A 23,398-nucleotide genomic window follows, 5' to 3' on the forward strand; every position below is an offset into this window, starting at 1 on the left:
AGAAAAACATCCACTCTTGATTTAATAATTGTCAGTGGTGGCGAATCCACCATGACCCTTAGTAAATATTCCAATGGTTAATTATCCTCACTATTAACAATGTATCTAGCTTTCCAGCTGTTGGATTGCAGGGGGGCTGGAATGGGTGGGGGGGTGGGGGCATGGGCAAGGGGCCATGGCTCTCCCACTTGTGAAAGTGGATGGGCCTGACCTATCCACTTTTTGCCATGGGCCCAGCCCTCTGCCTCCCCTTTCCCCTCCCCCTCCTCTCCACCCTCCCACCCCCGAGGTCCTGCCAGGCAGGAAGCTGGAGCCTGACTTGGGTAAGAGCAGCCTGGGCAGCTGTGGAGAGCTGTGGACTCTTCACCTGCCTGGGGTGGGGGGCTCCCCGAGAGCAGCACCCAGCCTGTGTCCCCAACCTCCAAGCCCCATGCCCAGGGCAGAGGGAGGGTACGTGGCTCCCCACAGCTGCCCTCATGGCTCTTATCATGACCTGGCTGTGGCTCTTCAGCAGTGAGACCCTGCTCCCAGGCCGGAAGCTGGAGCTGAGTTGGGATAAGAGCAGCATGGGCAGGTGGAGGGGCCTGAGCTTTCCGGCCTAGCTCTGGCTTCACTGGGGGTGGGATCTTCGGGGGGAAGAGGAGGGGCAGGGGTTGGCCACAGAGGGGGAACCTTGTGGCATGGTCACAGAAGGGGCAGACCTTGTGGCCGCCCCACTTTTCGGAAGAATCTGTTGCTCCTGTAATCAAGGCACCCCTTAACCTCTTTATCTAAATAGACTCAAGGAACTCAATCACTATCTATAAGGCAGGTTTTCTAATCCGTTAAACAGTGGGTCTCAAACTTTTGTACTGGTGACCCTTTTCACATCGCAAGCCTCTGAGTGTGACCCCCCCCCCTTAAATATATAAAAAAGTGTTTTTAATTTATAACACCATTATAAATGCTGGAGGTGAAGTGGGGTTTGGGGTGGAGGCTAGCAGCTCACGACTCCCCATGTAATAACCTTGCAACCCCCTGAGGAGTCCTGACCTCCAGTTTGAGAACCCCTGCTTTAAACATTCTTGTAGCTCTTCTTTGTATGTATATCTTTATTTGTGTGCCAGACCACCAATAGTATATCGCGGTTTACATGGTAGGTTAAACACATTAAAAGACATGCTCCCTGCATGTCTAGACTGACTAGACAAATATACAGAAATTAACTCCGAAAGGAGGGAGTGGAGATTCACCATCATTAAACTTCGTCCCTCAATACAAAATGAAAGCCAGTTAAGCTGCTTGAAGAGTTAGCCTGCTGCCTGCCTAGTAAAAGTGCTTTTAAAATTTTATAATTGGTTTGTTTTTATTTCTGTTGAATTTCATTTTTTTGTTTTGTAAGTGTTCAGTCTTGGGTAATGTTCATATTTAGATGCTAATCTAACATTGCTAAAAAAAAGTAATAATACTTTCATTTTTTAGATCTTGATTTCATTGTTACATGTATCTAAGTTAAGATAACTAAAGTAACTTTGTTGTAATTAGGTCCAAATATCTAAGGCTTAGCCTGTTGGAGACCATAAAGTCTTGCTCTTTTTTTTTTTTTACTGTTCTAGTAAATAGTGCTTTAAAATATTTGACCATTTTTGACATGGACTGGTCAAATGCCCAACTTTAGACAGGCTGTGGTGATAGGTGATTCGATCATGAGAAACGTAGGAGAGTTGGGTATGTGGTGACCATAGGGTTACCATACGTCCGGTTTTTCCCGGATATGTCCGGCTTTTCGGCAGTCAAACCCCTGTCCGGGGGGAATTGCCAAAAAGCCGAACATGTCCGGGAAAATGCCGGCCGGGCACTTCCCCTCCCGCGGCTGCTCTGCTCCTCCCCTGACTCTTCGGCTCTGTTTAAGAGCCGAGCGCTACGGGCTTTGGGCAGCCCCCATGCCTCCGGACCCTGCGCCGCCGGAGCCCGGGAGAGGAAGTGCCCGGCCGGGGGCGCAGGGTCCGGAGGCATAGGGGCTGCCCGAAGCCCAAGCGCTACCGGCTTCACGGTTTGCCGGGCAGCCTCCAGACCCTGCGCCCCAGGCTTCCCCTCCCGGGCTCCAGCTGCGTTGGGGAAGCGCCGGCCGGGGGCGCAGGGTCTGGGGGCTGCCCGGCAAACCGTGAAGACGGTAGCGCTCGGGCAGCCCTTTTCGCGTGGCTGGGAGTGGGAGGGAGGAGGGGGCGGAGTTGGGGCGGGGTTGGGTGGGGAAGGGGCGGAGTTGGGGCTGGGGGTGGGAAATGGGCGGGGCCAGGGCCCAGTGGAGGGTCCTCTTTTTTTATTTGTTAAATATGGTAACCCTAGGTGACCATGATAATTGCCACTTCACTTGTGGCAGTCCTCATGAAATGAACTTCTGGGGAAGAACCTGTGGTCCCAGTACATGTTGGTACTAATGATGCAGCGATACATTATCGAGGTCCTGGAAGCTAAGTTTAAACTGCTAGGAAGAAGGCTTATGTCTTGGCCTCTATGGTAGCTTTTTCTGACATGCTGCATGTTCAGCTAGGCAGTGTGTGTCACGGTCCCAGTGCATGGTTGATGTAAAGAATGATGTAAAGAAGAGGGGTTTGTTTTTATTTGGGGAAGAAGAGCCTTATACAGAATCAGACTCTTGGTGCGTGTTTTAAAAAAGGGGGTGAGTGTTTAAACTATGAGTTGGGGAAAAGTTGGCAGTAGAACAGGAATGAGATAAGAACACAGTAGTAAATTCTGTAAAATCAGCAGAATTTCAAATTAAGGAGTTAAATAAAAACAGGCACCCAGTCAAGAATAAGAAGTAGAGGTATTTGCATGCAAATACAAGAAGTTTTAAAAGCAAAAAAAGTGAACTAGGATGTCATGTGATGGACAAGAACCCCGATACGATAGGCATATGGAAACATGGTAAATTGCAAAAACCAATAATATGCTGCAGTACCTGGTTACAAACTACCCAGGAAAGACAAACTAGACTGAAGAGGATGGGGAGCAGTACTGTATCTAAAGGATTACATAGAATCTAATTGGATAAAAATTCTGAGTGGAGATGACCACACAGTCGAATCTATATAGATACAAATTTCAAGTTGTAAAAATGTTAATATGTCAATAGGGCTATACAGTACTACCTGCCTCTGGGTCAAGGAAAAAGAACTGGAGTGCACAAATCACCCCCCTCCCTCCGAGTGACATAAATTATGTTGACATAAGCTGTAGTGTAGCCATAGGTGAATGAGTAACACGATGGGAAATGAAATGCAGCGTCAATAAATGCAAAGTATTGCACTGGAGGAAGAAAACTGAACTATTTGTTCACTTTAGTGTTTTAAATTTGCCATATCAGCTCAAGAAAGAGACCAAAGCATCGTTCTAGATAGCACAATGAAGACATCTGCACTGTGTGCAGCTCTGGGACGTTGGGATGCATAAGGAGTGGGATGTTGAGTAATAGAAAGAATGTTATAATGCCTTTATATTAATTAATGGTGCAGCCTCATCTGAAATAGTATAGTATTCTTTCAGCCCATCTCAAAAAGGATATTGCTGAACTAATGAGATGACCAAAGAGTGGTGACAGGAAACGATCAAGGGCCAAGAAAAACTTTCATATGAAGAGAGCTTGAAAAGACTGGGATTGTTTAACTTAGAAAGGGGACACATAACCGGGGACATGATTAAATAATATAAAATAATGATGGATAGAGAAGGGTAATGGAGAGTTTCCATTCTTGTCTCATAACACACAAACAGGGTGACTCAATTTAAATTAAAAGGGGCAACATTAAAAAATAGATAAAAGGAAATGCATTTTTGAAGTGTGCAATGTAAACTTTGGAACTCACTGCCACATGATGTTGAGGCCAAGAACTTAACAAGAACCAAAAAATGATTTGACATTCATGTAAATATCAAGAATATCTAGAGTTACCATGAGTTACTGACCAATTTTGTGGAAAGGCTATTAAGCTCAGACTTAATGTCTTAATCCTGATCTCTAATAGTTAGAGGATGTCTCGAGAATCTAATGTGGGTGGTGATGAGGGGAATTATTCCACATCTGCTTACTGAGAAGTTTCTACATCTTCCCCAGAAGCATCTGGTGCTCCCCACTGTTGGTGAGAGGATACTGGACTACATGAACTGTGGTCTGATAGAGTCTGGCAATTCCTATGTTTGACCACTAATAACAATGAAGTTTTGCAAACTGGGATAATCATTTTAATTGATTGCTTCTGGAGGTCAAGAAGAAAATTATTTTTACATTGTGCCATGTACAGCATTGCACAGCTGGTATTTTCCTTCACCCACCCCCTTTTCTTTTTATTTTTGCTCAGCTATTGTTTGAGGGACTTGCATACTGGCTCATGGACCACTGCTTTAGTCCGGGAGAGTCAGTTGTACATTCCTAAACCTGTATTGCATTAATTTCATCACTACTTTAAGTAGCTACTTACTGAGAGAACTCTCAACCTGAATTTCATTCACTGCTCAACTTTTTTCACCAGATAAGCAGTAGATGAAGTTAAAATTGTGCAACCAAAACTGTGGTGTGCTCTAAGGCAGGGGTAGGCAACCTATGGCACGCGTGCCAAAGGCAGCACTGGAGCTGATGTTCAGTGGCACTCACACTGCCTGGGTCCTGGCCACCGGTCCGGGGAGCTCTGCATTTTAATTTAATTTTAAATGAAGCTTCTTAAACATTTTAAAAACCTTATTTACTTTACATATAACAATAGTTTAGTTATATATTATAGACTTATAGAAAGAGACCTTCTAAAAATGTTAAAATGTATTACTGGCACGCAAAATCTTAAATTAGAGTGAATAAATGAAGACTCAGCACACCACTTCTGAAAGGTTGCCGACCCCTGCTCTAAGGTATAATACAGAATTAAAGCTCTGCATCCTGGGGTGTACACAGGCTTCTGCCAGCATAAACTCATGCACAGATTCCTGTTGGCAGGAAGTCTGTCATGGTTAGAGCTGGGAATTTTTTTTTTTTAAATGAGTAATAAATTTGCTGAAAAATGCAGTTTAAGGGCAACCAAAACTATTTTGCAAATTTGGGTTGAATTTGGCAAATAGTTTTGGACAAATTAAAAAAAAATGGGGGGGGAGAGGAGAAATCAAATGTTTGGACATTTTACAGATGAGCTATTTTGTTGATAGTAATCAACACTCTCCTTTCTCCACCCAAATCAGTTTGTTTGAAATGAACTGAATTCTTTTTCAGATTTTTTTTTTTGGTTTGGTCACCGTGGGAAAAGAAGGTGCAACACAAGCACCACTTCCCCTTCTCCAGGCAATTTGTAGGCGTGATCCCAAGAATTGGTGTGGTTCTGGTCAGGATAACAAGGTGGAATGTGCTCATGGAACCATGTTTACCTAGTCTCCAGTTGTAAACTAAAAGCTCATTCACTGCTATCCCTTCCCTGTGCTCTCCCCAGCTTGCTAGGGACATGGTCTGCCCTTCCTCAGAGTTCATTCCCTGGTGGCATTGGGAGACGTGGTTTATGCCTTCCTGTGCTTCAGTGACTATGGACCTAGATGTGCATCACAGGAAAATTATGTATTCAATTAAGGAATCAATAGGAAATCTAACCACAATGGTTCTGGCTACATATAGTTGAATTGTATCAGTTTGGCTACATGTGGAATCCCAGGACCTGTTACTAAATTATTTATTATTCTACTGTTAGATTGGATAACTGCTTCCTGCATACCAGATATTACCTTACAGTAAATTGGGTGTACACTAGGGTTGCCAACCCTTCAAGATTGCCTTGGAGTCTCCAAGAATTAAAGGTTTCAGAGTAGCAGCCGTGTTAGTCTGTATCCGCAAAAAGAAGAACAGGAGGACTTGTGGCACCTTAGAGACTAACAAATTTATTAGAGCATAAGCTTTCGTGGACTACAGCCCACTTCTTCGGATGCATATAGAATGGAACATATATTGAGGAGATATATATACACACACAGACAGAGAGCATAAACAGGTGGGAGTTGTCTTACCACCTCTGAGAGGCCAATTAATTAAGAGAAAACAAACTTTTGAAGTGATAATCAAGCTAGCTCAGTACAGACAGTTAGATAACAAGTGTGAGAATACTTACAAGGCGAGATAGATTCAATGTTTGTAATGGCTCAGCCATTCCCAGTCTTTATTCAAACCGGAGTTGATTGTGTCTAGTTTGCATATCAAACTAGACACAATCAACTCCGGTTTGAATAAAGACTGGGAATGGCTGAGCCATTACAAACATTGAATCTATCTCGCCTTGTAAGTATTCTCACACTTGTTATCTAACTGTCTGTACTGAGCTAGCTTGATTATCACTTCAAAAGTTTGTTTTCTCTTAATTAATTGGCCTCTCAGAGGTGGTAAGACAACTCCCACCTGTTTATGCTCTCTGTCTGTGTGTGTATATATATCTCCTCAATATATGTTCCATTCTATATGCATCCGAAGAAGTGGGCTGTAGTCCACGAAAGCTTATGCTCTAATAAATTTGTTAGTCTCTAAGGTGCCACAAGTCCTCCTGTTCTTCTTTTTTCAAGAATTAAAGATTAATCTTTAATTAAAGATTGTCATGTGATGAAATCTCCAGGAATATGTCCAAGGAAAATTGGCAACCCTAGTACATTCATCCTCCTCTCATGCACTGAACGGTGTAGCATTTTGATGGGTGTTAAACAGTAGTGTTCTTCCACTGCAGATGAGTCTGTGTATTTAAGTGGTGGCTTCACTTTGGAATGAAAGGCACTATATATAATCATAAGACTAAGATGAAACATTAAGTGTAGAAAGTAGAGCTAAAGCTTGTCAATACACATTGGTTTGTTAGATGGAAACATTTCCAACAAGATCTAGCATAGTAGTGTTCGTTTTTGTTTGTGTTGTGGTGTGCTTAGTTTGATTTCCAAAGTGCCTGTTAATATGAAGTTTCTCATGAATTCTTTCAACCCCTTATCTTCGGTACAGGATTTGAAAATAATCCCCTTCCCTGAAGTAATGGCTTATTGGGCATGCAGGATATGTTCAGCTTTAATGAAAGCAGGAGAGCAGGGCTGTTTATTTTTAGTGGCTTATTTCCTGTATTTCTCCCACTAAACAATTTTTATGTACTTGCAACCTCAGTGCTGGGAAAAGGCTCATTTTCCTACTCAACTCCCAGGGCTTGAAAATTGAATGATTAGAAGACAGCCAGCTGAGGAACATTTGAGATTCCAAGTCTATGAAGTCCAATTATGTTTGGAGCAAGGTATACTTGGTGCTTGGGAAGCAGCAAAATCAAAGTGGTATTAGCATTTTCATTTGCAAAATAGATGAAGTATACCTTTATAATACGGAGATTTTTCACCAGCGGCAGAGTTACTTGGCTCACAATGTGAATGTACCATAAGAATCAGCATGGATTGGAAACCATAGCGCTCTAAGGTTCTTTAATTGACAAAAGAACTGAATAGGTATGCTTACATCTAAAGGAACTGACTGAATTACAGGGTAGTCTGAATAAAGGAAAGGTGTAGAACAGTTTTGGGTTATGTTCTGTTTCATTCAGGTAGAAGGCAAGCCTCTTAATATAATTTTAAAAGAATCTAATAACAGGGAGAGGATATATAGGATTTTAATTTTTAGAGCTTTAGTACAATATTATTATATGGATTTTGCAGTCTGTTACTTGAAATGCTAATTTGTTCTTTACCTATTTGTTTTTCTCAATTCCCCCCCCCCCCCCCCCCCGCCCATGCTAACTGTCATGATTAATTGTGAAATTAAACTGGTAATATTTTTTCAACAGGATGCAGGCACATTTAATTACAGCTGGCTGGTTGTCACTGAATCATCTCCCTCAGACACCTACCCAATTCTTTTTTTAAACCAGAATCATAATTACACTGCTGGTGCCATGAATTTGTTATATTTCATGTGGAATTAACAGATAGTCATATAATCCTTGAGATTTGGAAGCATTAGGGGCATTTCTGAATTGCTTAACTGTTACTCCAGATTGTGAGGCAACGTGTCAACAGTTGCTTTGGGGAACATTGGAATAGCTCTGGTAAAACTTTAAACAAAATCTCTTTGGATAGGATTAAAATATTTCAAATTTGAAAACTAATTGTTTAACCTTTATTTATTCAATTCAATGTTCCCTTCCTCCAGTTAAACAATCCAAGTGTAGTAGAAATTTTGTCCGCTCACTGACTTAACCCTTTGGTGCAAAAATATCTTGCACTTGAATTGAGGCTAGGTTAAACCTGCTTGCTCGAGCAAGCTTAAAATTTGTTTGGGTGAGTGAGGGACAACTGTCACCTCCTCTGGAGGGGAATGGGAAGGCAGGGCACAGAGCAGACCAGACTAGGTGTATTGGGGGGTGGGGAGCAAGGGGTGGAAGGCCCAGTAAGAACAGGTGGGCCTTCTGTATGCCCAGGAGGGCAGCAGCAGAAAGAACAAGAAAGTAACGCAGTAAGGACCCTAATATTAAATCCTATCATTTATTTGGTTTGGGGGAGTAATGGTGGGGGAAGGAGGAGAGCACTAATTAGCCTCATGCTAGACTGATGGCTATAGTTAGGATTAACACACTCTGGGTATTAACTAAAGCAGTTTGTAGGTCAGATGTTTTGGCAACCAAGTGCTTATATGTCAGTAGGAATTGTGCTAAAAGCCACCTCCATTGTTCTCATTGACTGGCAGGTGTGATGTTACCAGTCCAGTAACCTGCGGTCAGGTCTCAGTGACGTGTGGTTTTCATGCATTTGTTCTTGTTAGATTGTAAGATCCTGGGGGCTGGGATTCTGTCTTGTATAGTACTGAGCACAGTGGCACTTAATGACCACATTTTATTGGGTACTCCATCTGCTATAGCTGTAGTACAGGAAAACCACTGAAAAATCCTACTCAGTTAGCAATTGTTACCAAGGAGATGCTAAATATGGTCTGTGTTATGCAGGAGGTCAGACTAGATTATCACAATGGTCCCTTTTGGCCTCGGGAATCTGTGAATATGGGGGAAAATCTCTGGTAATCTGAGATTGACAGTCAAACTTTAGTCCCGGATACAAAACAAGCTTTTAACTGCCATTAATTTTAAAAAGAATTATGTTGATGTATCATCGAGGGGGGGGAAACCCAGCTTGAATGAAAAACTTATTACCAGGAATTTATTAGAATTCACCTACCACTTCTGCAAGAGTTGATTTACTTGAACCTTTTAACCATCTGTCATCAACAACCTCACTACTAAAATAAGGATTCCTACAAATGTCACAACCCAGGATCCTTATATAAATAATATCACAGATGTTCTAAAGAAATGGCTCTGGTTAACATCTGAGTAATACTTAAAACTAAAGAATAAAATCTGTAGGCACTCAAAAACCTGAAGCAGGCAAAGTCACTGGAAATTTATTATCTAACTTTGCATGGAAAATGAGTGCACAAACTTTTTGGCATACACAAGAGCTATTGTCCTCTGGAACCACCGTATACACAATGCATTTTTATGGCTTCATTGTTAAAAATATTATTGGCTATAAAATAATTCCCCTACCTAGAAGAATCAGCACGTAACCACAGTGCCTGTGGCAAATTCTAATACAAACACTTTTAGTTGAATAAATTTGATGTAATTTAAGAATAAAAGCAGTATTCCAAACCTATTACTTATAACTGTATGCCATCTCCTACAGCAGTTGGAAACATATTTGCCATTCCAGGGATAAAAGGAGACAACATATGCTTGGGGTGATTATTAGTTCTCCGAATACTTGCATTCCCTACTGTCTCTGTTTTTCGATAGTATGTCTTCTGCAGTTTTGTAATTCGCTGGTAGTATTAAGCACACACCAAAAAATGTAAAATGCCCACTATTAATGGTTAACTGACATGACCTTCTGTCAAGGCTGATTCCCCACTCTGGCACGTAGAGTGCAGAAGGTGGGGGCCCGCAAGGATTTTAAAAATTAATACTGGCCACTCTGGACTTGTATTAAACTCCCCAGATTACAGCTTCTCTCTGACCTTGGATGGGTAGACGCTGCCACCACCCAAATGCAAAACCCCCTTTTTGAAACTCAGGAAGGCGCACTTGGGAATTCCTTCCTGTGGGGTACCCTCAAGCCCTTTCACTCTCCCCCCCGGGCGAAGAGCTGAGAAAGAATACAAAGGAAATTAAGTGTTGCCACCAGCTAATTAAAACACAAAAATCCAATCCTGTTTTTAAAAAAGGTAAATTTTATTTAAAAACAAAAAGAAAGAAAATACATCTGGATTTTAGTCAAGAATAACCTTCTTGAGGTCCAGCTCAAAGGGTACAAGCAAAACAAAGGCATTTGGGGTTAGCACACAGGAGTCCACGAGCCTTACAAAATAAAAGGAATAAACCTAATCGTGTCTTTCTAGCCATTTCTGATCTACTTGCATATCTGGGTTTCCAAATAAGCAATTTCTAGGTATAATTTTAATGATTTTCATACCTGGCCTTCAGCTTCTCACAGCATAACTCCTTCCCTGTTTCCTTCTTCCCCAGAGAACAACAGACAAAGGGGAAGTTTTTTTCCCCATTTTAAAAAGTTCTAGCCTTCCCATTGGTGCTTTTGGTCAGGTGCCCACTCCCTTTGCTTTACCTGGGAGACTTTTTTAACCCTTTTTTTAAAGCAAGCAGAGAACATCCACCAAGAGGGACTTTATAGCTAACTGGCTGCTGGGTGCCCTTAAAAGGGAGCTACCCCCCTTCGTTTATCACACGCCCCCCAAATCACAGATAGTGCTGGCCAGCCTGGTTCAGGTCTGGTCCACACCATCTGGGATTTCTTCCTGGAGGTTTAGGAAACAGAGTTAATAAGATACATGCACCTCTAATTTACTAATAATTACATGGAGAACTAAACAGTACTTTTTAAATTTCAAGGACTACAATGACTTGGAATACAGGGACATTTTTATCCGCTGATTCTGGGAAACCTTCCCAGGAGAGTGCATCAGCCACTTTGTTAGAGGCTCCTGAAATGTGTTGTATTTCAAAATCAAAGTCTGGAAGAGCTAAACTCCACTGAAGAAGTTTTTTGTTAGTTTCTTTGACTGAGTGAAGCCACTTCAGTGCAGCATGGTCAGTCTGTAGGTGGGAATGTTGTCCCCAGATGTATGGGCGTAGCTTCTCTAGAGCATATGCAATGGCGTTACATTCTTTTTCTGAGACTGACCAGTGGCTTTCCCTCTCAGAAAGTTTTTTGCTGAGAAACACGACAGGATGGAATTGTTGATGTCGTCCTTCCTGCATTAAAACTGCTTCTACACTACACTCGGACAATCTGTGGTTACGACAAACGGTTGGTCTGAGTCCGGGGCCCTTAGTACATGGTCAGATGTAAGGGCCGCCTTAAGCTGGTTACAGGCTTTTTGAGACTTCTCAGACCACTGAACTGCATTTGGCTGTTTTTTTCCTGGTTAGGTCTGTCAGTGGGGTGGCAATTTGGCTGTAGTATGGTACAAATTGTCGGTAATACCCGGCCAAGGCCAAGAAGGATTGGACCTGCTTCTTTGACTTAGGGACAGGCCAATTTACTGGTGTTGCTTACAGCTACTGCTTCCGGCCATCGGGTGGCAAAATCCATAAAAGTCGGTATGTACAGCTTCCCTCTGGGTGTCTTCTTAGGAAAAGGACCCAGAATACCCACAGCTACATGCTGAATGGAACCTCAATGATGGGGAGTGGCTGGAGAGGGCCTTGACCTGGTCTTGGGGCTTTCCACCCTCTGGCACACCTCACAAGACCAGACATAGGTAGAAACGTCCTTGCCCATTCCCTCCCAGTGAAATGACTTCCCCAAACGGTCTTTGGTCCTGTTCACCCCAGCATGGCCACTAGGGTGATTGTGCGCTAAGCTCAAGAGCTTTTCCCTCTTAGTTGGAACTACCAACTATCTCTGAGGATGCCAGTCCTCCTTGTGCCCATCAGATAGGGTTTTCTTGTACAAGAGTCGTCGTCCTACAACAAACCTGGACCTATTGGAAGAGCTGAGAGGCGGTGAGTCGCTCCGTGCCGCCGTCCAAACTCCCTTGAGTCTTTCATCCACTTCCTGCTCTGCCTGGAACTGCTCCCTCGATGCTGGAGACATGAGTTCCTTGATAGGTTGTGGACTTGGGCTTGGTCCCACCGGAAGCTATACAGGTGATGGGCGGGGGGGAGGGAGAGTGTCTCCGTCAACTGTGAACCGCACGCCGCTCGTGCGCTAGGTTGTATTTCTGGCTCCGGTTGAGCTTCTTACGCCGGTTTAGCTGCTGCAGGCTCTGTGGCACTCTTTGGTGCTGGCTCCCCTGACTCTGGTGGGGTTGCAAGTACGGGCTCTGGTGCTGACTGCTCCGCCAGTTCCGATTCTTGGGCTGGTTCTGGCTGGGTCCCAGGAACTGGATATACAACTGCTGCCATAGACTCTGGTTTGGGGTCTGATTCCACCACCTCTGGCTGGGTTCCTATAGGAGGCTCAGGACTGGAGTTAGGTGTGGAGGCCTGTTTAGCCTGGCTGTGGATGACCATCCCAACCCCTTTTGTTAGCCTCACATGGTTGGCTAACTCTTCTCCCAGCAGCATGGGAATGGGATAAACATCATCGACTGCAAAAGTCCATATTCCTGACCAGCCCTTGTACTGGATAGGCAGCTTGGCTGTAGGCAGATTAAGAGTTGGTCTTAAAAGGTTGCACCGTCAATTGGGCCTCTGGGTCAATGAATTTGGGGTCCACCAGGGATTGGTGGATCGCTGACACCTGTGCTCCAGAGTGTCTCCACGCAATAACCTTCCTCCTGCCCACACTCACAGTTTCCCTTCGCTCTGGGGGTATTTGCGAGGCATCTGGGCCTGAAGGCTCTCGGTGGGACTTTGTGTTGATGAGTTGCAGTCAGCTGGTGCTCTTGGGGCAGTTGGCCTTCACGTACCCCAGCTCATTACCTGTATAGGGGATCCAGAGAGACGAAAGATTCCTGCCTTGTGCCAAAGGCCATATAAGGGGGTGGAACAGAACAAATGGGGCTGCCAGTCATGAGAAATCCCCTAGCTACCACCTGAGCTGGAACAAGGACTGTACCAGGGAAAGGATTGGGCCCAGACTAGAAAGGAGTCTAGTCTGTGAAAGAAGCTTATCAGAACATCTCTAAGGGTGAGATTTACCTGTAAGCAGTTTCTTAATGTATTAGGCTTAGACTTGTGTGTTTTTTGTTTTATTTTGCTTGGCAACTTACTTTGTTCTGTCTGTTATTACTTGGAACCACTTAAATCCTACTTTTTATACTTAATAAAATCACTTTTTGCTTATTAATTAACCCAGAGCAAGTAATTAATACCTGGGGGAGCAAACAGCTGTGCATATCTCTCTATCAGTGTTATAGAGAGTGGACAAGCTTTATACAGAGTAAAACAGATTTATTTGGGGGTTTGGATCCCATTGCGGTCTGGGTGCTAGAGACAAGAGCACTTCTTAAGCTGTTTTCAATTAAGTCTGTAGCTTTTGGGGGACTTGGTTCAGACCTGGGTCTGTGTTTGCAGCAGGCTAGCGTGTCAGGCTTAACAAGACAGGGTACTGAAGTCCCAAGCTGGCAGGAAAAACGGGCTCAGAGGTAGTCTCAGCACATCAGGTGGTAGTCCAAGGGGGTCTCTGTGACCCACCCCGTCACATCCGCCATCTCCACCCATTTGGTTCTGATCTTCCCTGCCTTGATTACAATTTTGGGCTTCCCATCTAGGCTGTACCTTTCTGTTTCCTCAGGAACATTCTCTAAGAACTGCTCCGTTTTTATTAGGAGACAGATTTAACATTTGCTCCTGATATCCAGGCATCACAATTTTTTACAATGTGATAGGCGTGTCGGGAAAATGCCACGTCTGGTTTCCACCTTAGGGCTCTGAACCACCGATGGGTGTTAGCCCCATTCTAATTCTGGCCTTTTATTTGTTCATGTGTTCCTTAGGCATTTCAGCTGCCACCTCTGTTAAGGGTCCACTGAGCTGTGGCCTCAGCGCCACCATATACTGGTCTGTAGGGGTGTTGTACCCAAGGCAGGCCCTTTCAAAATTTTCTAAGAGAGCCTCTATCATCGCCTACCTTGTACGTGGGGAATTTCTTGGATTGGGGAGTGGTGCCTGGAGAAGGACTGTTAGGGTTCCTGGTGGACCTAGCTTAGTCCTTTCCAGCTCTAAGCGCTTCAGCTCTAACTCCGGCTCCAAGCTCTTCGCCTGTCTCCTCTCCTCTGCTTCCAAGCGCATCATCTGTAGGATGAAATTCCTGCCTTCCGCAGTCAGAACTTGGTCTGGGTTAAGGGCATCCCTCCATCTTGGCACCTGGATCTCGGGTTGGGGAGGGCTGACCCTTCCCTCCTGGGAAGTTCCCGGTCCCCCCATCCCCTACCTGCATTTCTGTCATGGAGCTGGATGTCTGGGCTTGATCTGGGTCTGTCTCCTCCATGACGTGCCGCTTTGGGAAGACTGGTTGCTCTAGGGCAGGGGTTGGCAACCTGCAGCTATTGGCCTGGATTACGGAACCCCAGACCAGCATCGGGCTGAGCGGCTCATCCTGCTGCTGGTCTGGGGTCCCAGCCGCCAGCCCCTTGCCACCCGGGGTCCCAGCCGCCGGACCCTTGCCAGTCCGCTGCCAGCCTGGATGGCCAGAACCCGACCAGCAGCAGGCTGAGCAGGGCTGGCGGCCGGGCCCCGGGATGGCAGACGAAACCCCAGACCGGCAGCAGGCTCAGCCCACTGCCGGTCTGGGGTTCCGTCTGCTGCCCACGCTGCCGGTCTGGCACGTGAAACCTTAAATTAATGAAGACTTGGCACACCACTTCTCAAAGGTTGCCGACCCCTGCTGTAGGGTTTCTGTGCCCGACCTCAACCTTGTGCACAGGGCTGCCCTACTCTAGCCTAGTTATTTCGTTGCCACAAAGCTAGAAAAAAATAAAATGAAATAAAATGCTTCTTGGACTCCCTGGCTTGGCAGGATGACCCCTTTGCGTGCCTGTTCCCCCTCAGGCAGCAAAGAAAAGAAAGGGAGTTGTTGTTTTTTTTTCCTGGCTTTCAAGCAGCCAAAAGGAAAAATGGGTCCTTTTAAAATCCTGGGGTCTGTGTTTGTGGTTCAAAATGATCCCACCGCTCTACCACCATGTCAAGGCTGATTTCCCCACTCTAACACTTCGAGTGCAAAAGGTGGAGACCTGAAAGGATGTAAAAAATTAATACTGGCCACTCTAGGCTAGTATTAAACTCGCATGGTTACAGCTTATTCTCTGACCTTGGATGGGTAGATGCTGCCACCACCCCAGTGCAAAACCCCCTTTTTTGGAACCCAGGAGGGCGCACGTGGGAATTCCTTTCTGTGGGGTACCCTCAAGCCCTTTCTCTCTCTCTCTCTCACACACACACACACACACACACACACACACACACACACCTACCTGAGAAAGAAAACAAAGGAAATTAGCTGTTGCCACCAGCTAACTAAAACAGCATGCACAAACCTCTTAAGAAGCAAAATATCCAGTCCTGTTCTTAAAAAAGGTAAATTTTATTAAACAAAAAGAAGGAAAATACATCTGGATTTTAGGCTTTTACTAGATTTGAAAATCCCACTGACAAAAATTAAACATCAAGAATAACCTTCTTGAGGTCCAGCTTAAAGGGTACAAGCAAAACAAAAGTATTTGGGGTTAGTACAGAGGAGTCCACAAGCCTTACAAAATAAAAGAAATAAATCTAATCATGTCTTTCTAGACATTTCTGATCTACTTGCATGTCTGGGTTTCCAAATAAGCAATTTCTAGGTATAATTCTAATGATTTTCATACCTGGCCTTCAGCTTCTCACAGCATGCATGACTCCTGCCCTGTTCCCCTCTTCCCTGGAGAACAACAACAGACTAAGGGGAAGTTTTTTCTCCTCCATTTTAAAAAGTTCTAGCCTTCCCATTGGCTCTTTTGGTCAGGTACCCACTCCCTCTTCTTTACCTAAGGGACTTTAACCCTTTACAGGTAAAGCAAGCAGAGAACATCCACCAAGAGGGACTTTATAGCTAACTGGCTGCTGGGTGTCCATAAAAGGGAGCTCCCCCTCCCCCATTTATCACACCTTCTGATTACATAAGTGAGGTAGCACATTACCTAAAAGCACAGTGCAGGTACATTTTTTTAAAAAGGTGATCTACATGTACATTTGTGTCTCTCTCCTGAAGTATTACCAGTCCCCCATGTAATCCCTTTAATCCTCCCTCCTTGCCCATTTTAGCATCAGTCAACCCTGGGTTGTTTGAGTTTGTGATGCCACCTAGTGGCTAGGTACATAACGTAGTAGACCTTATGACCTCTAGGAAGTTGCAGATAATTAGAGGGAACCAATTTTAAAAATATGCAAATCTTTTATTCCAGGGAAAAAATGGGGCAAATTTAAAAAAAACCAGGAAAGGTCAGGAACCAAGGACAGATGGGAAAGGCAAGGGAATCAGGGATAGCTACTAACTAGTTACACAGCAATAATTAAACACTCCCTTAATTTCTGAACCCTCTACAAAAACCATGAAAATGCACCCCAAGCCTCCCCACAGGCTAGTGGAGTTGGAGATGGAGAAGGAGGAGTAGTGCATTCCTTCTTAGAAAGTTGGTAGCTGTCCCTTTTGGCTGGAGTAGGTCTCTGGCCAGCTCCTGGTGCAGAGGAGGCCCACTGGGCTCAGTTGGCAGGCACCATTGGCGGCACAGCATAGTATTGGGGCTTAGTCTCTTTTCTGGGTGCTCTGCATTGGCCAGACTGAAAAACACATGTTCTCCCCCTCTGCTGCAGGGAGCGACTAACGGGTTGTGTCTCATGCTGCTGCTTATAGCCAGTGCCCTGGAGTCACTTCCCCTCCCCAAACATATGGTATCTCTCCGTGCACATATATGGGGGCCTATCCAAGTGTAGGCTATCCAGACCTGCAGTTGATTGCCCTGGTGTGTCAGTAAGGCCTCTGGCCTGGCAATTCTTCCTCTGTCCTAGCTCCTACTACTGGGGTGGGTCTCAAGGACAGATAAGCAGGTAATTTTAGTTCCCTAGCTGTTGCCTTTGTACTGCTTTGTGCCTTTTAGACAGCACTCATCTGCTCACACTCAAGCTCCCCAAATGGTAATGGGGTGATATAGTATAAAAATACTTCAGACTGAAGTGATGCTGTACCTACTACAGTACCACAAATGAATGTTTTTAATGACTTAAACCAAAAGGGTTTTTGTAGTTATTTAATGAATAAGCCACCTGAGGCTGTGTGGGGCTGAAACGTGACCTGGTCATTTGTGCTAAAACAAGTAAACCAAAGTGACATTTATATTATCATTTAGGTTTTGGAATTAAGACACTTGGGGCTGTTCATGCTTCTTAGTACTATTGTTTCATACAGTGTGCAGACTGAAAAAACAATGTTTCAGTTTGGTTGGTTCATGCTCAAGTTATGTTGATAGCTATGAGGGCTAGAACCAAATTGTGTATTAAAAAATAAAAGCTTAGATTCTGGCTCTCAATTGTACCCCCAGGAGAGGAGGGTTCTGTGGTAAATCTCATGGGTCTGGAATCAGATGTGAATGCTGTGGTACACTATATGAAGGTCCAGTCTCAAAATGATGCTTTTTTTTTTTTATTGTTCGCTGGTGGCTTATTTCTTAAATGTATTTTTTAAATTCCTCCTCTTAAAAAAACAAGAAGGTGATAATCAGTCACTGAGGGGGAAACTACTACAGTCTTTTTTTATATGTAAGGTAAGCTCAGGTGATGTAAATTGCAGCTTAGCAGGTGTTGACTAGTGTGCGATTTTGCTGATGCCTGGCGGCTATCCCTCAGTGTAAACAAGGCTGAAGTGTTAGTGGAATCTTGGAAGAAAAACCCAAGGAAAGTATACAAAGGAAACAGTTAGTTTGGGGGCTTGTTTCCTTTGCTCCACATAAGGTGGGGGGAATGGGACAAAATGAGGTGGAAGCAGGAATGGAGTTGTTCAGAGCCTTGAAGGTTAGGGGTACAGAACGTAACAGAATTTGAGCAGCAGAGTTATCTGTGTGCACTTCAAACAGGTCATGAGGAAGATGATCCCCAAAACAGCATTTTGGGTGTGGTCTAGGGGAGGAAGTTGTCCATCAGAGAAGCCAGCCAGGAAGTTGTTGCTGTAGTGGAGGTGGAGATTACATAGCAATGAGGAGGAAAGGACAGATCTCAGATGTTGCTGTAAAGGAAGAGAGTCACCAAAACTGGTGCCAGCCTGGATGTGACCGGGGTGGGAGGGAATGGAATCTGAGCTGACACCAAGCATGGGTGATAGGATAGTGGGATTGACGGTGGGAAGGGTGATGAAGAGATTGTGGGAAGAAGAGGGGACTGCTCACTGTGCTACGTTTGAGTTACAAGAGCACTTGTCAGAAAGCCATAGTCTGGAGGCTGAACAAGGTGGGAGTTGTCGCCCTACAGCTTGGGGCTGAAGCCAAGCGAGCAGGTGAGGTCATCCACGACCAGAGAGAAAGACCAAAGAAAAAACCCTGATGAGCATTTATGGACCGGGAGAATGGAGGAGGAGCCACTGATGGAGTCATGTAGTACAGGCCTAAGGGAAGCAAATCCAGATCCATATACTTGTCTCCATCCTTTGTTTACAGTATGGGCTCTGAACTGTTATACAGCTTTCCTTTCTTGTCATCGTGACAGTCGTGTCTGCTCCAGTGAGGCATTCCATAGTTGCTGATGAAGGGGAACCTCTACATCCTCTTCAGTGATCTGACATCAGCTCCTATAGTTAGTGAATTGAGCCTTTGAGGTTTGTGTGACAAAGGTACAAAATAACAGTTGCAAAGAGAGCTAGTTTCATAAGCCTTTCTTCTCAGACAGATGATGCCTCTGATGGCAGTTTATTTTAGATTATATAATATATTAAATAATTTAAAAATACATCATTTTAGTCCTCTCTAGTTCCCTTTATTTTATTGCAGCTGGTAGCTGAATTGAATGCAGATCAGCTAACTGAGAGCTGAATTTGCTGAACTTTTAGATTCTTGGAGAATTCTAATTTTAGAACACTTATTTTAATGGATTACACCAAATGTATGACTTCTATGTAAATAGACTAACCACAAACACCAATTTCTGATTCACTCCCTGAAGAAAACATTGTCCCCATTTTCAAATGTCTTTTAAAATAAAGCAGGTACACCGCTACCTCGATATAATGCGAGCCGATAGAACACTAATTCGGATACAATGCGGTAAAGCAGTGCTCTGGGGGGGCGGGGCTGTGCTCTCCGGTGGATCAAAGCAAGTTCAATATAACGCGGTTTCACCTATAACGCGGTAAGATTTTTTGGCTCCCGAGGACAGCGTTATATCGAGGTAGAGGTGTATATAGAATACGAATAAATAACAATATAATGCTGCATAGGAGCTAAGAATCTGTCATTGTTTCTGTTAAGCAGCTGAATAAATGACTAAAGTAATGTATTAAAACAACATGCTCTTTCTTAGCCATTAGAGGTCAAACACTTCTTGTTTTAGTCAAATGTGAGAGGTTTTAATATTAGATACCCTTCTAAAGATCATTTACTCTATTAATTCCACACAAAACCTGTATTAAGAGAACATTTAGACTGCACAGTTAGCATTCACCCAAAATTAATTCACAACAATGCACAGGAGACAGGAGAGAAATAGTATTTAATCTCAGACTGGCAGTGCATATACAGAAAGGAGTTAAAGTTGAATAATGTAACCTTAATATTGGGTTGTGGGGTTTTGTTTTTGTTTTGGGTTTGTTTGTTTGTGTTTGTTTTTTGGACTGTTTGGTGGTGCAACTTTAACCTAGGGATCTTTAAGGAATATGTATCCTATGGTAAGACTTCCTTTCTTCCTGTGAAGGAAGAGAATTTTTTCCTTCCTTTCTTTGATCACTTTTTTGTAGTTCATATCTGTCAATCAGAACTCTTCCCCCCGCCCAGTTTTGTTAAACTATTAAATTCCAGGGCATTTGAAAGTTACTCTTGTTAAGTTAAAAGATAAATTGTACTCCTCCTTCCCTGAAACTCAGTTTTTCTTCCTGAAACTCTTTGATTCGCAATCTATCTCAGATTGTTTCAGGTTTGGGAGTACCATCCTGTTAAGCAGCATTTAGTTTTTAGCCTCAGGCAGTATATTAATAGTTTGTTTCTATTGCAATAGTCCTTCATGGGACCCTGATCCTGATCGGGGCCTTTGTTCCAAGTGCTGTACATATATGTGCAAAGACACTGTCTCTGCACTGAAGACCTTACAGCAGTGATTCTCAAACTTTTTTTTCCCCGCGGACCACTTCAAAATTGGTGAGGGTCTTGGCGGACTACTTAATCTTTCCAAATGTTGTTTATACTGTAAAGCACTTTTGGATAAAAGCGCTATATAAAAATAATTAACCTTTTTTGTTCTACAACTAAAAGCACACAACTCATATTTTAATATATGTAGTCTTACCTTTCCAATGCGATGGATGTACCCTCTCTTCCCTGCCGTGGCAGCCCCCGAGCTGGGGGGTTTCTCCCCGGCAGCCGCAGCCCTGGAGCTGGGGAAAGTCGCCTCTTTCTCCAGCCACCACAGCCTTGCATGTCCCAAATTCCCCGCACTCCCTCTTGTCACCCCACTGCCCCCTCCCACCTACCCCTTATTCCCCCCAATGCCACCACCTCACCTTACATGTGTCTTCTCCAGGGTCCAGGCACCTAATTAGTGGAGCCATGCCTGCCCGCTCCACTAATTAGGTGGGTGGCCCTTCGTTTTCTTGTGCGTGGCCACCCAGGTCTTACAGTCTAAAACCTCAGAATGAGAGATCTAGTATCGTCTCACTGGAGATATTCCCTATACAATTGGCAAAAGTGGATGTAGGAGAAGTTCTGATAAGGCAACATTTTCCATTTGATATTTAGAAAACCAAAGTTTTTCAATTACAATTGTTCTTTTTTTGTTTTTACAGGTTGAGAGTGAATTTTGGATGAAGCTATCTAACTAAATTGTCATCATGAGCAGAAGCAAGCGTGACAGCAATTTCTACAGTGTAGAGATTGGAGATTCTACTTTCACTGTACTGAAACGATATCAGAATTTAAAACCTATAGGATCAGGGGCACAAGGAATAGTATGGTAAGTTTTCTTTAAATTCGAGCATAAATAATCTTAGCTTAATAATTTAGAAGAGAAAATTGAGTGTGTGATGACTACTGTATCTTACTGACAGGTAGGGTAGAGTCAGTAGGATGTGTGGGAGAGAGAATTTGATTCTCAAAGGGCTTGGCTATACTGGCACTTTATAACGCAATAAAGCCTCCCAGAGCACTCTACCTTACTCCCCGTCCACACTGGCAAGGCATGTAGAGCGCTCTGACTCCCTGGCTAGAGCACTCCTGATACTCCACCTCCACGAGCGGGATAACAGCTGTTGTGTATTGGCTGAGACACCCCAGGGCCAGTGTGAATGAGGAGTTAATTTCAGCGTTCTGACTGACCTCCGGAAACGTCCCATAATCCCCTTAAGTCAAGTGGCCTCTCTCCTCTTTGTTGTGAAATTGGCTGAGGATTGCGGAAGTGCCTTTTCAGAGCTCCATTTCAGACAGTGGCTGCTTATCTGCAACGGGGCAAAGCAAAAGTTTACTGAGTGAGTGAGAGAGGCAGGGGGTCTAGGGGGATCTGAACTTACAAGAGTGCTGACACACTCTGAACACTCCAAAAAAACCCTCACTCTCTCTCCCCCCACATACAAACAACACACTCCACCCCACCCCCCTCATTTGAAAAGCATGTTGCAGTCACTTGAACGCTGGGATAGCTGCCCATAATCCACCGCTCCCGATGCTGCTGCAAATGCCGCAAGTGTGGCCATGCCTGTGCACTTGCAGCTGTAAGTGTGGACAGACTGGAGCGCTTTCCCTAGCGCACTCTCCGAAGGCTGGTTTAACCGAAAGTGCTCTAAAGCTGCAAGTGTAGCCAAGCCCAAAGTGAGGAACTAATTGTAATGACATGTAATGCCCCTTCCCTCTCCAACTCCATCAGTGCATTTTGCCTCTAACCTATAACATCCACTCTAGTTCGAGGGTGGAGCCACTTCAATACAAACACTGCCAGTTATGTGATAATTCTGTAATTTGGCAAACAAATGAGGGTCTGGGAGATTAGGATAGTGCTAAGAAACTGATTTTTTTCCCCGCCGTGACTTAATCCAACCCTGTTTGCCATGGAGTAGAAGCCAGCATTGCTCTTTGTTTGCACACTCTCGGTGTAGTACATGCTTACAGTTCTCAGAGTAGCTGCTTGAAACTGAGAGAATCCATTGCTCATCAGTTCCCAGGAGCAGCCAGCTAGTACTTTTGATGTTGTCTGTCCACAAAAACAGTAAAGGTCTGACATATTTTCAAGCCAGATTTCCTAAAGCTAACTTAAAACCGATTTGGTTATGAACAGTGCCATATGAACTGAAAATTAGGTGAGGGCTGCAGATTAAAGATAGCAAGTAGTAATTTCAGGCAGAGAACTGCAATTGCTCCAGGGATAAGTGTTAGGTCCAGGCTTATTTTACATTTTTGTGAATGATCAGGGAGATGTAAATAGAGCATTAACTTTCAGCTGATACTAAAGCAGGAGATAATACCAAGAGGACACAGAAATGACAAAAGAAACTTAATGAAGTTAGGAGTATGGGCAAGAAATAAAATTGCCTGAACCTCTACAATGGAACCTGTTATAATCTGTATTTATGAAGTACTGTGTAAAATTCTGACAGTAATAGGGACAAAGGAAAGCCAATGCATTTGAAAAAATGCAAGTAGTGCAAGTGAGACACTTTAAGAGTAACAGTGTTGAACAAGGTATTATTAGGGGTGATAGTTGCCAACAAAGTAAAATAGGAGCTTGCACTGTGATGTGGTAGCAGAAGAGCTAATGTGAATTCTGGGTGGGTCTACATTGTCATGGATAGCCACAACTTTCTTTGTAGTTACATTCAGTTTGGAGCCCCTTTAATACCAGAAAGACACATTAAGAATTATTAAATTAAAAACTAAATGTACAATAACATGCTAAAGTGGGGATAGGGAATGTAGACACACTTGTCGAATACCTGAAGGCAGTAGACACACAGTGAGGAAGATGAATTGTTTAGGATACTAATAGTGAGTATTACTAAGTGCAATGGGATGAGTTTAAAGGAAAACTCAGGCTGAATTTCTGGAAGAACATCCAGACTATGCAATAGGTTCCCAAGGCAAAAGGCTCCTGTCACTGGGTTTACTCACCATTGGGGCATCTCCTCCTGGCCATTTTGGGAATTAACTCCTGACAGGTCCAACGCCCCCTTCTGCTGCTCATCCGCATACCCTGCCCCTCTCTCTCTG

The 23,398-nt window shown here is 43.9% G+C and overlaps 1 protein-coding gene across 7 annotated transcripts in view; it reads left to right on the plus strand.

The window, feature by feature from the left end:
* Positions 1–23,398, plus strand: part of MAPK8 (mitogen-activated protein kinase 8) — a 138,688-nt gene that overhangs the window by 65,148 nt on the left and 50,142 nt on the right. For all 7 annotated transcript variants that reach the window (XM_065551614.1, XM_008173056.4, XM_024109687.3 and 4 more), the window contains one exon: positions 20,989–21,155. In XM_065551614.1, the coding sequence (XP_065407686.1) occupies positions 21,034–21,155 (122 nt within the window). In that variant the 5' untranslated portion in view covers positions 20,989–21,033. The remainder of the gene's footprint in view (positions 1–20,988; positions 21,156–23,398) is intronic.

This window comes from Chrysemys picta, chromosome 7 (genome assembly GCF_011386835.1).
Source record: "Chrysemys picta bellii isolate R12L10 chromosome 7, ASM1138683v2, whole genome shotgun sequence".
Lineage (NCBI taxonomy): Eukaryota > Metazoa > Chordata > Testudines > Emydidae > Chrysemys > Chrysemys picta.